General features: G+C 46.8%; 1 protein-coding gene across 1 annotated transcript; it reads right to left on the reverse strand.

Moving 5' to 3' along the window:
- Positions 1 to 633: 633 nt before the first annotated feature.
- On the reverse strand, positions 634 to 2,633 carry HAND2 (heart and neural crest derivatives expressed 2). The gene is made up of 2 exons (XM_047090548.1): positions 2,079 to 2,633; positions 634 to 732 (listed from the first exon to the last, which is right to left on the reverse strand). The coding sequence occupies exons 1-2, from the start codon at positions 2,631 to 2,633 to the stop codon at positions 634 to 636; spliced, it is 654 nt and encodes a 217-aa protein (XP_046946504.1).
- Positions 2,634 to 21,706: the final 19,073 nt, after the last annotated feature.

The raw sequence follows: 21,706 nt of genomic DNA on the forward strand, positions 1-21,706 counted from the left end.
ATACTTACAACGTTTACACCTTCAATATTAATTAAATTCCACTTAGTTTTAGAGGACGGAAGTGCACAAAACAAGTAGCTGTTGGAAACATCTTCGAATAGGGAACGACCACAGATGAAAAGACAGCACTAGATACCGACCCCAACTGAAATGTTAGCGGCCCCGTTTTCTGCTTTGAAATAAAACTTTATAATCCCCAGGAATATTTATATCCAAAGGCCAAGTATTAAAGATACACTTTACATACACACTATTGTCTGCTGTCTTTATCTGGAAGGGGTTGGGTAAGTGGGGTGGGAGCAACGCTGGTGTCTACACAGCCTTGAGGGAACATTCACACACAGAAAATCTACGAGACGACGGGATCCCTTACCACGCGGGAGTGTCCTCTTCATATTAAAATATGGAATGCTTTTCTTCAAATATCCACTTTTTTTTTTTGGAGGGGGAGGTGGGGAGCGGATGCCTCAAAGGGGGGCAAAGAGAGGGGAGGCAAATTGCACATAAATAAACCGGATGATTCCAAATGCAAGAAGTCCTCAGAGCGGAGCGTGGAGAGCTTGCCCGGAGTCCTGGGTCTGCTTCCGGCTCCTGGGCCCCGGCTCACTCGCGCTCTCCTCCTCCTCCTCCTCCTCACTGCTTGAGCTCCAGGGCCCAGACGTGCTGCGGCCAGCCCGTCCGGCCTTTGGTTTTCTTGTCGTTGCTGCTCACTGTGCTTTTCAAGATTTCATTCTGGGCAGAGGAGAGGCGAAGGAGAGAAAAGTGGAAAGAGAAATTCAGAAAGGAGACCTGGTTCCACGCCACCCCCCGCACTTTCCGGGGAGAAAAGGAGAGAATGAAAGAACGAGTAAGGGATGAGAAGGGGATGGTTTCAAGTCAGCCCCGGCAGGAAAACGACGAAGGTTTGCGCAGCCCTAGCTACCGCCCAGGCCTTCCACACGCCTGCAACGCTCAACTACCGGATAGGCAAGCTTATAAACAACCAGCCGTTTCCAAGTCGTTTATGGAGGGGCTGGGGGCCTTTTCTCTGACTCCAGATGTAGGGGCGCGAGCGGGGGTCGGCGCTAAATCTGGTTTCCCTGTTTTCAATCGCAATCCCAGATTCGAGCTCTAGGGTAGATGGGGGAGACTTTCTTCTGCCCTGGCCTGGGCTGGCCGGCAAGGGGCTCTGGGCCACCAACTCGGCAGTGCCTCTCCTCCAAGGCCTCTGAAATCCCCAGTTATTCCAGAGGTCACTCGATTATGCACAGACTAAAGCGCCACAGGCCCCAAAGAAGAAAAACTAGACAAATGGGATTATTTCCCAGGTCCTGCATGGCACTAGCCCTGCTCTGAACACCACCAACCTGTGGGCACTTGGTCGGAACTGGAGAAAACTGCTTTTCAGTTATAGTTCTGTGTTCCTGATAACAATGACAGCGACCATATTAGTATTTACTGTTTGTCTTAAAATGCTCAGGGGAATAAAACAAGAAAGACCCACGAAGTACACTCATCTGGGAAGTTTCAGTACAACCTCATCGCCAAAGAGAAACCGGAGCTGCATTTTGAAGTTAAGAGTACTTATTATTTACGTTTACCTCTATGTCTTCTGAGCACTGCGATGAGAACAGCCTTAAAACTCTCTTACCATCAGCGGTGGCCTAGTTCTCCAGGGAGGGATAAGGGGCCGATAGTGGAATAATTGGAACCTAGCGCTTGCAGGCGACTTATTTTAGAAATACCTGAAAGCAAGATCGGATTGGAGGCCAAATGAAGGCTCTAGAAGACACGGAATGACTGGGCCAGTGCAATCGAAAGATCAGGGGGGACCCTGAGTCCGAAAGGCATGCCCGAAGTGCCTGTGGGAACAGCGGTAACCCGGAGGGAAGATCACCAGCGCGGAGCATCCCTCTTAACCTCCTCCTCCTGCTGCCGTCCTCCCCCATCTCCTCAGCTTCTTTCCATAACCTGGTTTTAACAACTTTGGCTTAGGATGCTGGCAAAGGAGGGGGGATGTCATTGCTCAGCCCAACTGGAAGGAGGCCGGTGGTACCGCTCCCCCGAGCCCCGCACCCCCTCTGCCCCCTGGTACTGACCAGCTCCTTCTTCCTCTTCTCTTCTTTCACATCTGTCTTCTTGATCTCCGCCTTGAAGGCCTCCGCCTCGCCATTCTGGTCGTCCTTGGCCAGCAGGTCCATGAGGTAGGCGATGTAGCTGGTGGCCAGGCGCAGCGTCTTGATCTTGGAGAGTTTGGTGTCGGCGGGCACGTTGGGGATACACTCGCGCAGTTCGGCGAAGGCGCTGTTGATGCTCTGAGTCCTGCGCCGCTCCTTGCGGTTAGCAGTGCCCCGGCGCTTCACCGGGCGCGGCCCCCCTAGGCCCGGGGGCCCGGCGCCCGGCGGCACCCCCCCGTAATGGGAGTGGTCCAGGCCGGCGGCGCCGCTGGCGTACTCGGGGCTGTAGGACAGGGCCATGCTATAGTCGGGGGGCGACATCTCGGGGTGGCCGATGAGCCAGCCATGGAAGTAGGGGTTCTCCTCGTGGCTGCAGCGGCTGGCGGCGGCGGCAGCGGCGGCGGCGGCGGCGGCGGCGAACGGATAGCCCTCATGGTGCACCACCGGGTGGTGGGGGAAGCCCCCCACCAGACTCATATCGCCCTCCGCGCCCCTCCACGCGCCCCAGCGTGCGCGCAGCCCCGCCGCGCCCTCGGCCGGGGCCCCCGCTTCGGCGCTGGGCGGCCTCCCCCACCCCCCGCCCCCCAGCCCTCGGGCGCCCGGGCCGGCCCGGCAGCCGCAGAGGGGGCTGCTGCAGCCCGGGCCCCGATCCCCCGCCTGGCCCGCCGGGCCTGCCTCAGCAGCACTGCGGCCGCCGGCTCCCCATAGGGCGCGGCGAGCTGGTCCCGGCACCGTGCGCCCCTGGCCGCGGCCGCCGCCGGCTCCCGCCTGGCTCCCCGGCCCGCGCGCCGGCTCCTGCTTCCCGGGCAGATGCGGGGAGGCAGAATCCTCTCGTGCTCATGCAAAGGTGCCCGGGCTCCCGCGAGGCTGCTTCGCGGAGTCGCCGGCCTCCACCGCGGCCGCGATCCCGGCACCGAAGCTAACTCGGAATCCCAGGGCGAGTCCGAGCCGCGGGTGGAAGAGCCGGCCCGGCTCTGCAGGGAGGCGGCGGGGTCGGCTGCTCACTGTGAAGCTACCTCCGTGCGACCCTCCCCTTCCCGCCCCTTCCCCTCCCCCCACCAGCCCGGTCTGGGTTCTTGGGCGCTTATTGTTTTAATGAAATTTTTGGTTGTTGTTGTTTTTGGTCCTGGAAGTGTGATTTTAGCAGCGGGTAACGTGTCCTCACTCCTCCCGGGCTCCCTCGGAGGGTTTTCAGAGAGGTCTCAGTGCATCCATTTTCTCAGATCCTCTCCTTCTTTCAGGGGAAGGATCTGGGGCCCTGCGGGCGCCTCGGAGCGCGAAGGCGGCGGCTCGGGTTCTCGGTGGGGTCCGCGCAGTGGCCGAGGGAGCTCCTGGGTGGCGGCGGCGGCGGCGGTTCTCCTGGGCTGGACGCCGTGAGGGGAGGAAGCGGATTTTCCCAGCAAGATCTCCATGTACAGCTACATCTTTAGGGCTGCTCGGGTTAATATATGTCGTCAGAGGCTCCTCACGCCAATCCCGGGGCGGCAGGGGCGGTGCCTCTCGGTCTCCGCAATAAAACTTTTTGATGTTCTCGTTGCTAATTGTCGAAGTCCTCTTCCAGGATTGGCTGCCCCTTCATAACCATAAGATAATTAAAACGAGGGGGGGCAGGGTTAAAAAAACTTTTTTATCAGCTAGAGGTTAATGCAAGTGTTTAACAGATGCTGTCCTATTAAATTATCCCGCCCCCCCCCCCAAGTCTGAAATATTGAAGAATCTCAAACCAGGTAGAGTATCACTCTGCTTTCTTTTCTGGTTAAAAACAAACAAACAAAAAAAGGTGGAGGGGACGCAGATATTTCTTTTGGAGGTGTTTTTGTAGGTAACCGAGGCAAGAAAATCAGCAGGCAGCCGCGTGCTATTTTTGCGCGGGGGCCGAGCGCAGAGGCGGCGGGCTGCGGGGTCCCTGCAAAGGGGCAGTTGGGGGCCGGCGCTGTCTTCTCGCCGAGGCGCGCAGCGAGCGCGGCGCGGAAAGGCTGCGGCTCCGACCTGGGCGCAGGCTGGGAGTGCCCGCCTCGAGGTCTCCTTACTTACCCACCACGGTACCCTGGCCAGGGCCGTCTGAGGTGGCTCCTGTTATCGTGGCTGCTTTTGAGGATCATGGTTAAGACCACCGGACCGACGGTCAAGCCGGTTGTAAATACCCTTCTTTCCATGTTCTTCAGGGACACCAGCCCCAGCGACGACCTTGGACGATTTCAACGCGCAGGCACCTCGATCCCCCGAATTCGTGGTGTGGCCGGTATCACTGTTCCCCTGGTTTAACTAGCCTGTTTGGTAAGTAACTGAATATTTTTTACAGCGTGTTCAGAGCTTATTTTCCAGTTTTTATGAACAAACATATAAATATATCTCTGCATTCCTGACTCTCCCATAAAAGCGGGCATCTGTGGAAAGCAGGTTTAGTTATCGGAGGGGAACCATTAAACAGCAGTTTAAGAGGCAGAGCGGGAGGACGGCTCGTGGATGTTTAGACTGCTGGCCTTAGTGATCTTGAACGCATTATAACGGAAAATGGATCTCCATTTGTAAGTCAGCGGGCCGCGCGGGGCACCAGGGCCGCGGCGCCCGCGTGGCGTGAGCATCTTGAGGAAGCTGGAGAGAGGCTGGGGCGGGGATGGACAGGGGCAGGAGCTGAAACATCCTCAGGACTTGGTTGGGAGTCGCAAAGGGAGCCGGCTATGCAGCTCAGGATTCGGCCCGAAGGAGTTTGGTGTGGAAAAGGGTGTCAACCAGGACCCCACGCGGCCGTAAATTAGAGGAAGCCCAAGGCAGGGTGCACAGAAGCGTGGGCCGGCCAGGGCGGCCTGGGACTCGCCACTGGGCCTGGCTGGGGTCACCCAGGGGAGACCTTTAACTCCACCTTGGATATTGTACTTTGGAAGCAGGCAGAGTCAGGCCCCAGGCCGCCAAGGGAGCCCCACCCCACAAAGGGAGCCCCACCCCAAGGACTCGGAACGGACAGTCCATTCCTTTCCCGCTGGGCGCTTTCGGCGGAGTCCGCGGTTGGGGATGGAAAGCGAGGTCAGTGCTAATGGCGGGAGGGGTGGTGGGGGCGCCCACCTCCTGAGCTGCGGGGGATGCAGGGCCGGCTCCCTCGGCCTTTGCAGCCCTGGGCAGCAGCGTGGAGAAATACTGTTCAGATATTTCCGTGGCTGGGCGTTAGGACAGAGGAAGATCCTCGGAGAGGGGCTAGGAAACCCAGTGCGGGAGTGAAGTGTCCGTTCGGGCCCTTTCCCTCCCCTCCGCAAGGGGTCAATTTCCCTGGATGCCCCCAGCATAGCATTTTAAGGCAGAGAGCAGGGGGTGGGGAGAAGCTGAAATCAGATTTGTTGGTAAAGTGCCACTTGGCGCATGGATCAAAATAGCGAGCTAGAAGCCCTCGACCCCCCAACTTGGATGGGTCTGAGATTTTAGCACAAGCAGGGTGTTTTAAAGACCTTGTTCTTCAAGGAAAGAATATAGGTAGTGTGATGGGGTTCTGTTTACATTTTCACCAGGGAGGCAAACCCTGAATGTGTAAATACTGGTAGTTCAATCCTCTGACATGTGATACTTTTTTTTTTTTTTTTTTAAGTCTGTTTATAAGAACACATCCAGGCCCTGGAAGCAGGTAGAAAAAGCATGATGGTGGCACCCAGGCTAGCAACAGATAACTGCTCAGGGAAAGAAGTTGGTAGGCTGCTTTCAGACCCAGAGGGAGTTTTGGGAACTGAAAGGAAGAATGGCTGAGTTGGGGACTGGGATGCCCTGTCCATCAGAGGTGAGTGGCCTCAGTGTCGAAGCCATCAGAATTGGCCACTTTCAGCCTTCTCATGCTCTTTTAATTGAAACCAAAAATGGGCAAATCTCCTCATGGCCCCAGATATCACGGCAAGTGATAAAAGAGACGGAGAACACGGGACAGAAAAGAAAAAAAAAGTCGTAAAAGATGCTAATCTGAGCATCAGTCCTCACTGACAGTGTCATTATCAGTTAATTAATGCTGTGCAACAGTCTGGGGCTTCATGTAGCTCAGAGAGCCAGACCCAGAGACTACATACAGCCTCAGAAAGGCAATTTGGAGGCAGGGGACAAATGGGTGAACTCCAGCGTCCTTAACTGTAGTTATTAACTCGCAGAGACCAGACTGGCTGAGGGCCATTCCCAATTCACAACCAAACGAGTCCTCTTTTTTCTCATAGAGTCCTCTTTTGTACCTTTTGCTGCGGGTCTAGTGGGGGTGCTGGGTTAGTCTGCTGCTTTGGAAAGCTGTGAGGCAGATCCACCTCAAGTTTGCCCCCTCCCCCCCCCCCCCCAGTTTAGACGATTAGACAGTCTTTGCTTTCTGGTGGTAGTGGGGGAGGGGGGAGAGTGATGGAGGAGAACAGTGGGAAAAGAAAGGGAGGAGGGTGAATTTCCCAGCTGAGATGTCAGCCAGGGACTGCACTACTGTGCACGCTGCTGAGCTGTCCCCCTAAGGGCACAAGTTCCAGTTCTCAAAGGGCGCAAGCATCTGAGATGCTGCAGGCTGTTGGCCACCCTGGGTGCCCGCAGGAGGATTCCTAGTGAGGGTGTACTAACTTGCCTCTCCTTTTCTGAGGCCATGGGCTGAGCTGCAACCAGTCTTGCCCAGGTGGGCAGCCCCCCGTTTGGAGACATGCTGTGATTCCTTGTCCAGTCTCCACTGTAGCTGATGGTCTACCCCTGTACCGCGCGATACGTCCGCCTCCAGCTAAACAGACAGAACCGGGTTCAACAATTTGTTTTGCGCCCCTGTCTCTTGGCTCTTTCCCTTTACTCCCACCCCTTCCTCTGGAAAAGACTCAAAGAGCCTGGGAGAAGCTGAGAACCAACTCCCTTGCAAACGTTTTGGTCTTGTGAGATATTCCTTTTAAAATCAATCTGCTTTAAACTAAATATTTTTTTTAAAAACTTCAGTCTGTTTTTAGGGAAAATACAGATCTCTCGGAGGTATTTATTATTACAAAGGCAAGGGCAGTTTGTATCTTATGTTTTGCTCATGAGAACTCAAAATAAACTGGACCTGAAAAGAACCAGGCCAGAGGGCCATAAACACACATTTTATGTTTACGGGAATTATGGCTCAATTCCCTTCATCGTTTTTCAAATCTCGTTTTACCTTATTTTCCTGACCAACATAGTTGGAGCGATGGGGCATTCCTTTAAATATCTATAACGCTCTTATATAAGGTGAACCCCAGAAAGTGCCGAGAACTCCAGAAAGAACACCAGACCCAGAAGATGGCAGAAAAAGAAATGTGTTCTCGGGGAAGTAACCTCAGCCTCACCTGTTCCAAGGAAGTTGTTTCTTAGGACACCCTGATGGCTTTGCATTTTGTCTGAATTAGGGTGGGATTGAGTCATTTTATAGGCTAGCCACTTGGTCTTAGAACCTTCAGGACATGAAGAATAAGGCATACTGTCTGAGTGGCGGCAAAGGATCTCCCAACTCGGGTTCCATAGTCCCTCCCTTTCTGGTTTGCCTTTTGGGAAATGGTTGTCTACAGACATGGCAAGTGACAGTGACTCCAGAAATGTGGGGGTGCTCAGAGGATACTTCTACAGTGCAGGATCACGTTCGATTGGACTCTTATATCTGTTTCACAAGAAGTTGCCCATGGCTCTTATGAGATTTTATTTGTTCTGAGCACTTTCTTTTTGCATTTTGGGGTGGGGTGGGGTATTTGGGGAGTGATTCCTCTCCCCTCTTCTTTCCAGAGCAGATCTGTGGAGATGGGGGGGGGAGGGGCTGATTCAGCTGCAATGGAGGAGGGGCTGATTGCTTACGACTCCCTTCAGTCCAGTGTTTTTGTTTTTGTTTTTGTTTTCAGTCCAGTTTTGATTAGGAAACATTTAAGTCAGTGGAGAAAATGGGACTTGTTTGATGCCTCCCCTCCATTTAGCCTTTCTTTCATATTCCCTTCTTCCCTGCCAGCCCTTTCCTCTTTCTCTCTCTCCCTCCTTCCCTCCTCCTCTCTACCCCCCCCCCCCCCTTCAAATTTGCCTTTGAGCAGTGCTTGGATTTCTGAGGTTTCTGATCCCTTCAGGTCATTGAACCTGAAACTGGTGAAGAATAAGATACTGGCTTCTCCTTTAGTCCTTTAAGAAAAATAAGTATTTTTGTAAAACACTGAGATATAATTGACAAATAACGCTGTGTAAGTTTAAGACGTACAATGTGCAAGAAAAATGTCACTGTCCAGTCTTACAGGTAGTGGGAATTTGCATTTTCTTCAAACGGTCCCTGACGAGATCTTCATATTAACTGGCAGATGGGCTGCTGCTGTGGGAGGTTTTCACTGATACCTGGCCAGTTATCCAAGTTAAAATACTTCTTCCAACAAAAGGGAACAAAAGAGAATGCACCTGAAAGGGCCTCCCTAGAGGCAGCAAGATGTGTATATAGGAGGTGCTATTGATGTTGTTATAAGAGGTAAGGTAGATCTGATCATTGCTGCTTTCTAGTAAAGCATAGATAGTTTAGAGCACCAGTGGTGTGAGAAAATACATGCCACAGGATTTCTCCTAACTGCTTTGTTTCAAGCAAATTACATACACACTGGCAATATTTTCTTCCAAGCTAGAAGGAAAGCACTCCACATTCAGATGACGAGGAAGCAATTGTATTGCATCCACGGTCTATGCGAAAATAAGCAGTCGTTAACTTCAACTAGTCTGCAAGAGGGTTCAGAATGAAATACAAAAGCGAATGGCAACTTAAAATGTGGAGCTTTGGACAAGCCATTTAAGTGAGCGAAGATTTTGTTTGTGACTGGAGGCCCCAAGCATTCCCAGTTGTAACTGCGGTGTAGCGAGAATTCTTAGGAAGTCCTGTTCGGAAGCTTCCTTTGCAAATTCATGTTTTTTTTTTGTTTGTTTGTTTGTTTGTTTTGTTTTGTTTTTAGCCCTGGCAGTTTCTTGCAACCCTTTTCTACTTTATTCTAGGGCCTTTGCTTCTAGACAAGGGACTTGAGCCAGGATGGTTAGGTTTCAGGTTAACAAAAAGAAACCCTTTTATTGTCAATATTAATGGCAAACCTCGATTTTTACAAGGTTTAGGTTTAGCGGCACGAGCAGATCAAAAGCAGCTTGGCTTGATTTCTCAATATTCTCCGGAGCTTAGACAATTAGCTGCAATTCTGCGTCGAACGAAACAACACAAAAGTGTTAGTTACCAAAATGTTAAAGTTAGTCTTTCGGCAAGGATTTTACCTGTGCACAACGTGTCAGAAGCTAATAAATTCGTCCACTGAACCTGAGTTGAGTTTTGAAGGAAACGCCTTTAACAAAATGTGTGAGCACACTGTCTTCATTTGCAATGCCACGGAGACCTGTTTCAGCTGTGTGCATTCCACACTTGCCTTTCTGGCTGGGTAAGGATCCGGCAGACTGAGGTCTCTCTGGTAATTTGGGTACACCGAGTCTCCAGTTAATGATAGATAATCAGCCTTTGGGTCATTCGGTCATTCTCTTATTACAAACCCCTCCTGCTCTCTCTGATCTCCTTTCAAACTAAATTTCACACAAACAAATAAAGCAAGACAGGGACAAGTTCCTTAAAAAAAAAAAAAAAAGGAGGGAGAAATATTAGAAACTCCTGATACAGAACTCTAAACAAGGAAAGGCAAGCTAAAAGAGGATAGGAAAGAACATCTTATCAAAATGAACATGCTGTGTACAAAACATTAGAAGAGAAGGCTCTGGTTTCTGTTAAAGTGACAGAAAATTAAAATAAAAATAATTGCAGGCAGAGAAGTTATAATATAAACAGAGAAGGCAGGATGCTTGCTGGAAATGCGCAGCACGAGGAGGCTAATTTGTTGTTACAGATTATATATCTGCACCGTGATAGGAGAGGCGCTACTTTGTTCTATTTTCCAGAAAAGAATGGCTTTCTTCTTAGTACTTGTGTGAGTGCTCACTTAACACAGGCCAAAACCTCGAGGAACAAAAAATGGAATTGCATTCTGCTTGTGAAGCATCCAACTTCAAAAGAAGGAATTGGTTGCATACAAAAAAAAAAAAAGCATTCCATTCAAAACACATTTAGAGGGTTCACTAAATTGGTATGACTGATGCTTTTTTGTTTTGCTGACAGAAGGTGCAGATCATTCTCGGGGAAGTCCAACCGAAACCAGCCCTCCCCTGCCCTCTGGAGTCTTCGTTTTCCAGCCTACATCTGCTTGTGACTCCAGAAAGAGACTCCAGATTGGCCAAGGTACATCTCTGACCAGATCCCTCTAGGAAAAGCTCAGGAATGCGTGACTCTAATTGTTCAGAACTCTGGTGAGAGTGTCCCTAGTGCCATTTTGCTGCCCCTGTCTTTGACAATCCCTTATGGCCCAAGTCCAGGTCTCCGGAAGGGTCAAGGTCTAGCTGCCGGTGTCAAGCCCAAGCCCCAGCTTTTCAATCCTAGGAGAGGTTGGAACTTTGGCTCAGGGCTTGAACAACTCACAGTTCTCCAAGTTAGAGGGGCAGTCCTGAAACAGCAGCAGGTGGTGAAATTGTGACTCTGAGATTGTCCCGGACTGAAGTCTGGCATTCCTTGACTTGCTAGAATAGCTATCAAACAATCCATGTCTGTCCCATTTTAAAGAATCCACACTTCACTTTGTTTCTTCTAGGCCCAGTTTAAATGCCACCTCTTCCAGGAAGCTTTTCCAGGTATTGCTTTCCCTCTCTCTGCTCCCCCACATTAAGTCCCCTCTCCGGTGCACCCCCCTCACATATTCTCCGGTAGACTCCAGTGACTGTGGGTTCCTTGAGAGTCCAGTCAATGCATTGGGCCCAGCCTGGGATTTAACGGCTCGTGTCAAAGGGATGACTTAGAGACAGTGGGTGAATTCTGCGTATCCCAATTGCAAGTGGATTGCTTTTCTTTATTTTGAAAGCGACCAGAGCTAGGAGGTGGACCTTAGGGAACGGACCTTCCTCGGGATAGATCCCACTTGCAGTGGGTCTGAGCCATCAGCATCGGCGCCGAGAGTGAAAAACCCAGCCCCAGCCCGGACCTCCCCGGGTAACCCCTGTCAACAACTTGAGCGCCAGAGTCAGAGCTGGGCAGGGCGGACTCTCAGGCACCCAAATACTGGCTGCGTGATCTCGAACCAGGTCATCCGTCTCTGTAACCCTTAGTTTCTTCATCTGAACAATGGGTTAATGACACCGTCCTTGAGGGTGTGTAGGGAAGATTAGATGAGATCAAGATGCACTGGAGAGCGAGACGCCTGACACACAGGCTGCGCTCGATAATTACTTATGTACTGTCTCTTCCTGCCTCTTCAGCTTCCTCCCCTCCCTTCCAGCCTCCTCAAGACCTAGCCCGACGACGGCGACGGGCCAGGTGGCGTCGGAGGTCACCGCTTGCCTGAATGCCCCGAGCCAAGAGCAACCGCGGTTCCGCGGGGATCGCAAGGGCCTCAGGCCTCGCAGGACCGTGGGCGCTGGAGAGTGAGATGTGGGGCTGCGGCCGCCACCCGGGAATGTTGGGGGACAAGGGGCGCTGCTCCGGATTTAGGCCGCCGGCCCTCCAGCCCTGCCTTGGCTGTTGGGCCGCCTCCTTCACCTTGGTTAAGTTCTCCTTTTGCTCCCCATTCCCGCTCGGGGTGCCCGCCACCAAGGAGGCCGGTTCGCCGCAGCTTAGGCCAGGGGAGGTCACTGCTCTGGGGCGGGATGGATCCCAGCTTCCCCCAGCTCGTCTCCGAGGACTTTTCGCCGGAGGCGGGCAGGAAGGGGTTAAGAGCACCCCTCCCCCCCGCCCCCCCCCCCCCCCCCCGCGGTCAATCCAGAGCCCTGGGCTGCGGGCGAAGGCCGCCGCTTCCCTCCTGAGGTCTCATTAGGGAAACCCTCACCGCTATTTTCAACATTTCCTCAATCAAGTGCCTTTAAATAGAGCTGCACAAACAAATTGGCGGCAAAAGCGTAGATCTTGTCACGATTGAGACCAATCCAATATTTCAGCCTTGTTTGCTTTGCAATTACGGCTTGGCTTGTGGCTGCGGTGCCACCGGGGCAAATCTGCAGCCGCCCGCTTTCTCCTCGGCACCCTCGGCGGGCGGAGGAAGCGACCCGCAGCGCCGCCGGAGGGAGGGGGGTGGCGCTGGAGGAGGTGGCGCGAGGGCGAGGGGCGGGCGGCGGAGCCCTCCCGAAGCCCGCGTGCGAAGGGCGCGGGCCCTGGGAAGGAGGCTGGACTTCTCAGGTTCCTGGCCGAGCCCCTGCGAGACATACAGTAACAATAAAACGTGCGGTACGCCTGCCGAATCCAGTGTCGTGTCCTTATCCGGCTCCTTTCCCCCTCCTCTTCCCTTGCCCCTCACTTCCGTCTCCACTGCATCGTTCTTCGGTATTTGTTAGCGGTTACCGGTTTCCCCTTCTTTCTTGCTGTTAAACTGCAAGCATGATTTGTTATGTTTTCCATAGCTGCTTATTCTTGTTTGACTTCTTGTGCAAAGGCACTTTAAATCTGCTGCAGGCAGAGCAAAGCTCCAAATGGTTCGGATGGGCTCCTGCAGGCGCCTGGCTGCCCCCCTGCCCTCCCCCTCCCCCTTCCCCCCCTCCCCCCCTCTGTTCTTGCGGGATGGCTCTGGTGTAAATCTGCCGCTGCGTGCGTTCGGTCACCGCGCCGGCCAGCAGAGTTTGTATCAGCAGAACAGTAGTTAACTCAAATCAGGTCCTAAGCCTTGTATTTCACAGACAATTAAGTCTTGGCTGCTGTTGAACAAAATTGTAATATTTACTCTGCTCTGTGCTGAGGAGCACTTTTAAAGTCAAAAACAAATACATTTCAAAGAGAAAATATGATAATAAATCTCTTTTTATGGATTTTCCCTGCATAAGTGGAAACAACGTGATTTAAATTCCGACGCCTTCACCCTCCTCTCAGGCACAGCTGAGGTTGTACAGATACTGTCTTTTAACACACACTCTTCAGGTCTGGGGGGCGGCACCTGCATTTGTGACATTCAATTTCGTTTCCGAGGTTTCACACCCCACCCTAACCCACATAGGCAAATGCAACGAGGATTATGGAATAATTAGGTCTGGGATGGGAAGCCCGTTTTCACACTAATTCCAGAGAGGTGCACATGACTTGGGTCATTATTTTATGACTTCATATTACCTTATAAATGACTACCCATTTTCCTCTCCTGTTGGCTTCTGAAGGAGGTGGGAGAGTTGAGGCAGAGAAATATTTTTAGGGGACTCTGGGGTACCCGTTAAAATACGCTTCTTTATTATTATGTCAAAATGCATAAGGTATGGACCTACATTTGTTTGCTGGTGGGCATAAAATAAATTCATGACTATTCTAGTTAATCAGCAATCTCTTTAAAGCTTTACTTTTTTTTGGTTTATAATCCCACCTAGATTGTAGCGTCATTCTTCAGGATCACCCTCCTATGGTAACATTTTTCATTTTCAGTTTTATTTAAAGCAAACCTCAGAAATAATGGTTTCATAAAGTTGTGCAATGTCAAAGCCACACAATAATATTTCAAGTTCATATGTCATGCACGCCCGTGTATCTCTCTCAAGAAATAGGAAGCAGTAGCTAGAAAGGGTACCATTTCATGAGAATTCTGTCTTCACCAAAAAAAAAAACAAAAAAAAACAAAAAAAAAACCAACCCAAAACTGGTCTGGCATATTATCCAATGCACAAATTATAATATTACTTTCATGTGTGTTAATCTGTTTAGTATTAAAACTGCTATGTCTTAACCATTAACATGTTTTACCACACTGCTTTCAAATGGGTGATCTCAGATAATTATGAAGATTTTGATGTTAATCCCATGTTAAGTGAACAACCATGAAAATAACCTTAAAGCATTATTATTCTAATATAAACGCCAACAAACACAATTATAGAGGGAACATGATTACTTTTTATCTGGCATTATCCTATAAGGATATGGCTACATTCATTTCTCTTTAAATCAGAGCAGTTTTCAATTACTTTTTAATAGAATTTTTTTCAACACTGCATTTCACAGTATCTATAAACCACAACAACTTTGTGCTGACAGATACATATTTTTTCAACATTGTTATTCATTAGCTTCTTTGAAAACTCACTAAAATAGAATAATATGCAAAAAATATCAAAATATAGAGAACAATTATTAGGTTCTACATATTTATTTAGGTAAGCCAATGTTATTAAAATTGAAAACATGTGCCTGGCATATAAATGTTTCTTTAAGAATTCTTTTTTTGGATGCACAGTTATTATTTTTTAAACCAACTCAGATTTTCGAGTACTGAATTTTCGCCCTAAACAGGCATTGCATTGTTTTAGACAGTAGCTCCTGGAACAATACCACTCTTAGTATTTTAGACTTCCAAACAACAATTGGAATTGGATAAATGCTTTCAGCTGGGAGCACTTTCTTAATACCTTTGTAGGTAATAGGATTCCCTATTTGTGTGGGGTGACAAATGGACAGTGGGATGGACAGACTGCCTACCCGTTGTGGAATCTACCAGAAAATGAAGTTTTTGAGTTCATTTGTGGTCCGTCTAAAAGAAATTCTGCTAAAATGCGAAATCAGGAAAATCGAGTGAGTGCTTTTTCTGAGTACTTTTATGAATGATGGCTTGAAAAGGGGGATGAAAAATATAAAAGGGAATGCAGAAACATAAAATCTGGAAAAGATAATTTCCTTAGACAGGATCTGGCTCTTTTTCTATAAACAGGAGGGTGATGAATCGGATCCATATAATGAAATAGATTGTTTTTGTTTTCTTCAATTGGGTGATTTTTAGAGTAGACTTTTCACCGGATGAAGAAGCCCAATTAAGGAGATATATGTAGATTTTTGTATATGGGAAAACGCTAGCTTCCATGATGTTTAAATATTGCTTTAAAATATAAAGACCTTTAATCCACTGTACCATTGTTCTTTCTTAAGGAATACATGTCTAAAAGCAGCGAATTTTTTCAAACTGGTATTAAACTGGAATAATGAAGTATATCCATGAGATGATTTTCATAAACTCCCAAGTTGCTGAGAAAAAAACTGAAAAACAATTTTTTTTTTCAGGAACAAACCAGGGGACTTTCTTATTATTCTGGGATAAATAGAGCAAGAAACTGCCTCCTTACATTCCTAGTAATTATTTTTGTTTTTCCAAACATTGTTCAGTTCTGTGCATTTTTTTTTTTTTTACTATTCAAGTAAAGATGATATTAACAACAAAATTACAGAATCTGATAGAGTGACTATTTTTGCTTTAATACAAATATAAATTATATATGGGCTGTTTAAGCGCTTAGTTGTTTGAATGCTGAATTTTTCTTTTTTCAGATAGAGTGATACTTAATGAAGTGTTTATAACGATAAATATGATGGCTCGTCAAAGGTAAAACAGTCATGAGACCAAAGTAGTATTTGTATCTGTGGGGTGTGAGCTGCACTTTGTAAATTTTAGTGCCTTTAAATCATGACCTAGGTTTTTTTTTTTTTTTTTTTAAGTTTATTTTGTTTGCTTTTTTGAGAGACAGAGAGAGACAGAGGCAGAATCCCAAGCAGGCTCTGTGTTGTCAATGTGGAGCCTGACACAGGGCTCCAATTCATGAACTATGAGATCATGACCTGAGCTGAAATCAAGAGTCAGGTGCTTAACCGACTGAGTCACCCTGATTCCCTGTGACCTAGGTATTTGTAATGAGGATATCTTGAAGGGAACGTCAGGAGTCCTCAAGGTACACAGGCAGGAGCACACAATCATATAGAGAAACTTGCCTTCAGAAGAACATTCTCAGCCTGCTCCCTTACCCCCCAACCCCCTGCCCTGCTATGTTTCTACTTGCTATATTTTATTAAAAGTCACAGAATTTTAAGGGTTGCTGTAGTTCAGTGGGTTTTTCTCTCCTTAAATACTTTAATATCATATGATATTAATATAGTTAGGTTAATGATTGAAAAGCTCACTCAGCTGTTCCTGTTTTTTGTCCTGTTGTTCACTCTCTGAACCTGTGGAAACGACTGGTTTACGCACTGAATTTTTCTCATTGCCTTGAATAATAGTTTTAGCTTATAATCTCAGATACATATGAGTAAATAGTAAGCCATATACCTTTTATTATATTATTGTTTATGCCCTGCGTCATGTTAGAAAGAATCTAAAGCCATATTTTCAAGAATTGGAAAGATACATTTAAAAAAGTCTGGCAAAGTAATCCCTGTAAATCTAATCGTAACTAATTTTGATGTTTATTACAAGATCAATGATGTGTTCTGGCGAATATTCGATCCCAAGATGGAGCAAAATCACATTTAAAATGAGACAAATTTTTAAAATGAATTTTGAGTAAATTGTTAATAAATCATCATAATAATACATGGAAATTAAGCTATTATTATGCATGGAAAGCTGCATAACACGGTGATTAAGAGCAAGTCTCCGGAGTCCCCAAGGCGGTTTTGAATCCTGACTACAATGTTTCAGCGTGTGATCTTGGGAAAATAGCCATTCTCTGCTTCAGTTACCACATCTACAGAAGGTGGATAATGACTGTAGACTGTTACAGAGTCATGATGAACATGTGGTGAGATGACTCCCACGAGGCTCTTAGTTGAGGGTCTGGCATAGAGTAAATGCTTAATAAACATTAGCTCTTCGTTTTGGCGTAGCTCTACAACATTGAAAAGTGGCATGCCACAGGTACCTTTCTGAGTTGACAGCCCACAGATTTCATGGGGATTTGTACGAGAAGCCTACATTGGCTTGCAGACCTCGATGTCGACAGGGTAAAGACAATGACTTCTGTCTGTCTTCAGAAGTTCTAGAAAGGTATGGCGAGATGGTCCTAGGGATAGCAATGGCCAGACTGGAAATCTAGCTTACTGCCATCTTGGCCATGTGTAGTTTGGTCAGCGGGTGCCTGACACAAAGGTCTAAACTGAGGAAAACGACACAGGAAGGAAATGAAATACTCTAGGCCCAATGGTCTCCCCATTGTTTTAATTGAGCACTCTAACAGTAAAACATTTAAGTACATATTTATTTGCAAATTATCTATCTGCACTACTCTACTGATATATACATTATAAACCCACTCAAAAAAGCGAACTAAAAATGGGCAAGATAAAGAATTGAACAATAGGTTTAAATATTTGCAGGTGAGATAAATTCAGTATCATCAGGGGAGATAAATTTAGTATCATTGGCAGTAGATGCAAATTCACGTTATAAGTGGTCTCGGTCATTGGAAAATGCTTTGGTTGACTTAATGGTTGATTTGTGTTGTCATTGTTTCTGCCTTGTTTTGTGGCTGACTAAAGCTCTTCCAGTGTCTGTTCTACCACTTTCTTGATGGTTTATGTCCGTATTTGAATTATCTTTAATCCGAAGTTCATTGTAGGGCTCTTTTTCTTCAAGTTGTTTTTAGTTATTTAGAGAGAGCATGCACACACAAGAGAGCAGGGGAGAGGCAGAGAGAAGAGAGGGAGAGGGAGAGAGAGAGAGAGAGAGAGAGAGAGAGAGAGAGAGAGAAAGAATCCCAAGCAGGCTCAGCATTGCCAGTGTGGAGCCCAATGCGGGACTTGAACTCACGAACCATGAGATCACGACTTGATCCGAAACCAGAGTCGGAGGCTTAAATGACTGAGCCACCTAGGCACCCCTGTAGGGCTTTTAAAAAAAACCTTCTGTCCATTTGGTGAAGATGAGTTTGGGTAAAACTGGATTATGTAATCTGCGTCCACCTAACTGAGCCATTTAAGCCATAACACATCTCGGTCTATGTGAGCTTGTGTGGAGGCCACTACAAACTCCTCCACAGTAGAGATCTCCTCCTTCCCTAAGGATACCACGTGCGCGTCAGGAATATATTGTCCAGGACCAAGTGAGGGTGTTGGTGAACTCATTTCTAATTGTTTACATAAAAGCATACATAAAGAGAATTTCTAATATGGTCTTCTTGCGCCCCATTCTTCTGGTTCCTGGCATTTCTCTCCTTTGAGGTTCTACAGCAGAATGAATGAGACCCTTAGGTGCCCTGGACTTTGTTTTTGACAAACAGGGTCTGATTCTGTCCATTCTGAAGATAGAAGAGATGAACCGTCGGTGGCATTGACTGGAGAGGTGAAATAATTGTCCCAAGTTCACACAGTTTGTAGGCAGCAGAGCTGTGTTTGAACTTGTTTTCTGCAAGCAATATCATGCTGTTTCTGTCCCATCGTCTTAACTGACTTTGGAATTGTATTCATATTTGTCTGAGCCGAAGGGAGATGGAGCTACAAAACTGGACAGACGCAATGGTTCTAAGTGATGCTGGGAAGGGATGAAGAGGAAGCAGGTACGTTGGGATATATAAGGATCAAATGGAGTAATGTAAAAAAAGGACTTCGCATTTATTGAGCACTTATTTTTCCCCTGTGCTAATTACACACACTATTCCTTTAAAACAGTTCTTTACCTCAAGGGATAGGTTTTACATATAAGGAAATGAAAGTTCAGAGGTGTTAAGTAATTTGTCTGAAGCACACAGGTTTTAAGTTGTAGAGTTCAAACCAAAGACAGTGGCCATTAAAAATACATATTTTCAGTATCTGGGCAATGTTGACATAACAACATATATTAAATGTGAAAGCCTCGTGAACTGTTTTTGTCCCAAATTGGCTTTCTGTCTTTGGCTAAAAATCAACCGTGACAGCACCAGATGCTGGCGAAGATGCGGGGAAACTGATCACAAAGACGCTGCTGGTGGGAATGTAAAATGGCACAGCCAGTCTGGGAGAGAGTTTGGTAGTTTCTTCAAAAGTAAATGTGCAGCTATCATGTGATTCAGCAATTGACCCCTGAACATTTATCCCAGATTGATGAAGACTTCAGTTCACAGAGAAACCTGTACGTGAGAGCTTATGGCTGCTTGTTCATGACAGCCCCAAACTGAGAACAACTCAGAGGTCCTTCAAGGGATAAACAAACTTAACCATTCCGTTAACAGTGAAGCATGTAGGGCTCATCGTGGTACATCCATACCATGGAATACTATTCAGCAACAAAAAAGGAATAACTTATTGGTAAGGGCAACAACCCAAATGGATCTCCAGAGAATTACACCAGGTTAAAAAAAAAAAAAGGCCACCACAAAAGGTTATACCCTGTATGGTTCCATTTCCATAACATTCTTGAAATGACCAAGTTTTAGAAATGGAGAAAAGATTAATGGTTTACTAGAGGCTAAGCAGCAGTGGGAGTTGCAGGAAGTGGGTGCAGCTACAGAAGGGCAACAAGAGGGATCCTTGTGGTTATGCAAATATTCTGTATCTTAGCCATATTAATGTCGATATCCCGGTTGTGATATTTTACTATAATTTTGCATGTTACCATAGGGAGAAGCTGGGTAAAGGGAGCAAGGGGTCTCTATTATTTGTTACAACTGCATGAGAATCTATAATTACCTCAAAATAAAAAGCTTAATAAGAAAGTCGGCTGACCTTCAGTGGCTTCCAGAACTGACCTGAAAATAGGGGAAAGTTGGGATTGAGAATGGGAGTTGTGAACTTTAAGAATTATTTTCAGTGCACCACTCAAACTGGGTCTGAATTTTTTCCTTCTGATCTTTATTATGGATTATCATGCAATTCTTACTGCCATTTTGGGGAAGAAAAAAATGTCACCTCTTCATCGTAGGACTTCTAGTTTGCAAACTATTGTTATTTTTTTTAGTCCATCAGCTGTCTCACTTACATAGTAGAATATGAAACTAGATGGGCGCCTGGCTGGCTCAGTCAGAACAGCATGGACCTCTTGGTCTCCTGGTCATGAGTTTGAGCCCCAGGTTGGGTGTAGACATTACTAAAAATAAATAAAATAAAATAAAATAAAACAAAATAAAATAAAATAAAACAAAATAAAATAAAACAAAACAAAATAAACTTAAAAAGATGAAACTAGGTTACATTGGGTCTTATTGTCACATCTATTCTTAAAGTCACAGAAGAGTATTTATTTATTTTTATCCTTCTTTTCTCTTTGTCCTTTTAAACTTATTTTTTCTCTTTTCCCCCGTATTCCATTTGAACTCATATTTCCCGATACTGTACTAATTAATCAAAAAAATCCAATAAGTGCACATGTTGTAGATGGAATTAGTGATGTCATTCTCAAGATGCAGAATATAAAGATGTATTGATTCTCCACACAGTACTGCATACGTGCAGTAGGCTTGGATGTTCTGATTTTTGGAGAGGTATAGTGGAAATTCTATGTGTAAATAAAAAAACGACGATTTGTTGAGAAGATAAAGGCACAGTCACAGGACCCTCTGCAAACACCTGCCAGTGCCATAGAGTGACTTAGTCATCACAGAGGAGATACCGTCACCGCAAATAGGGGTTCCATCGTGAGAATTTCAGGACATATTCTGGGGAAGGGTTAAATAAATCAGGGGACTTGCTGACAGCAAGAGGTAACTTTGAGTGGCTGATTTGTAACACAGCATCAGAGAATTGAAATGAGTCCCAGGTGGTCTTTGGGAGCTGAAAAAAGTCCCAATGAATTGGCCAACGTCAGCCCAGGATTCATTTCAACATCATTGAGCAGTCTCTAAGTGACGTTTATCAAATACCACCCTCAGAGAAGATAATGCTAAATACAGTGGTGGAACTAACATATGTTAATCCAGAGAACGTTAGTTATAGTTCACTTAAATGACTTCTCTCATTGCAGCATTAGAAGACCCTAGAACTGCTCTTTTATAATATATTCAGTTCTATCACTGTTACTACAACACACACATCTTTTCCAAGGAACTTAAAGCTCATTGAATTCTGTTTTCTTTTTTTAACATCTACTTATTTTTGAGAGAGAGAGACAGAGCACGGGCCGGGGAGGGGCAGAGAGAGGGAGACACAGAATCCAAAGCAGGCTCCAGGCTCTGAGCTGTTAGCACAGAGCTGGATGCGGGGCTCAAACCTACCAACTGGGAGAGCATGACCCGAACCCAAGTTTGATGCCTAACCAACTGAGTCACCCAGGAGCCCCTAAAGTGCATTTCTTTCTTTTTTTTTTTTTTAAATTTTTAATGTTTATTTTTGGGAGAGAGAGAGATTGCGAGTGAGGGAGGGACAGAGAGAGAGGGAGACACAGAATCCAAAGCAGGCTCCAGGCTCTGAGCATCAGCACGGAGCCCAAAGGGGACTTGAGCTCATGAACGTGAGATCATGACCTGAGCCCAAGTCAGCCGCTTAACCGACTGAGCCACCCAGGTGCCCCTAAGTGCATTAAATTCTTAAATTTAATTCTTAAATTTTTCAGTCACACTGAAAAAGATTTTTTTATTCTAACGATGTATTTAATCCCTTATTCTCTTATAATACTGTATAATACAATTTATTCAAGAATGCTGTAGTTGGATGCTAAAATGAAGTCTTTCAACTCAACCAGCTTGCAGTGGAATGAAAGATGTCAAAAAAGACAACTGAGGGACACCTGGGTGGCTCAGTTGGTTAAGCATCCGACTTTGGCTCAGGTCATGATCTCCCGATTCATGAGTTTGAGCCCTGCATTGGGCTCTGTACTGACAGCTCAGAG

Source organism: Lynx rufus, unplaced genomic scaffold (assembly GCF_022079265.1).
Source record: "Lynx rufus isolate CCGP_SWC_20201006 ecotype Redwood Valley unplaced genomic scaffold, mLynRuf1.p SCAF_3, whole genome shotgun sequence".
Lineage (NCBI taxonomy): Eukaryota > Metazoa > Chordata > Mammalia > Carnivora > Felidae > Lynx > Lynx rufus.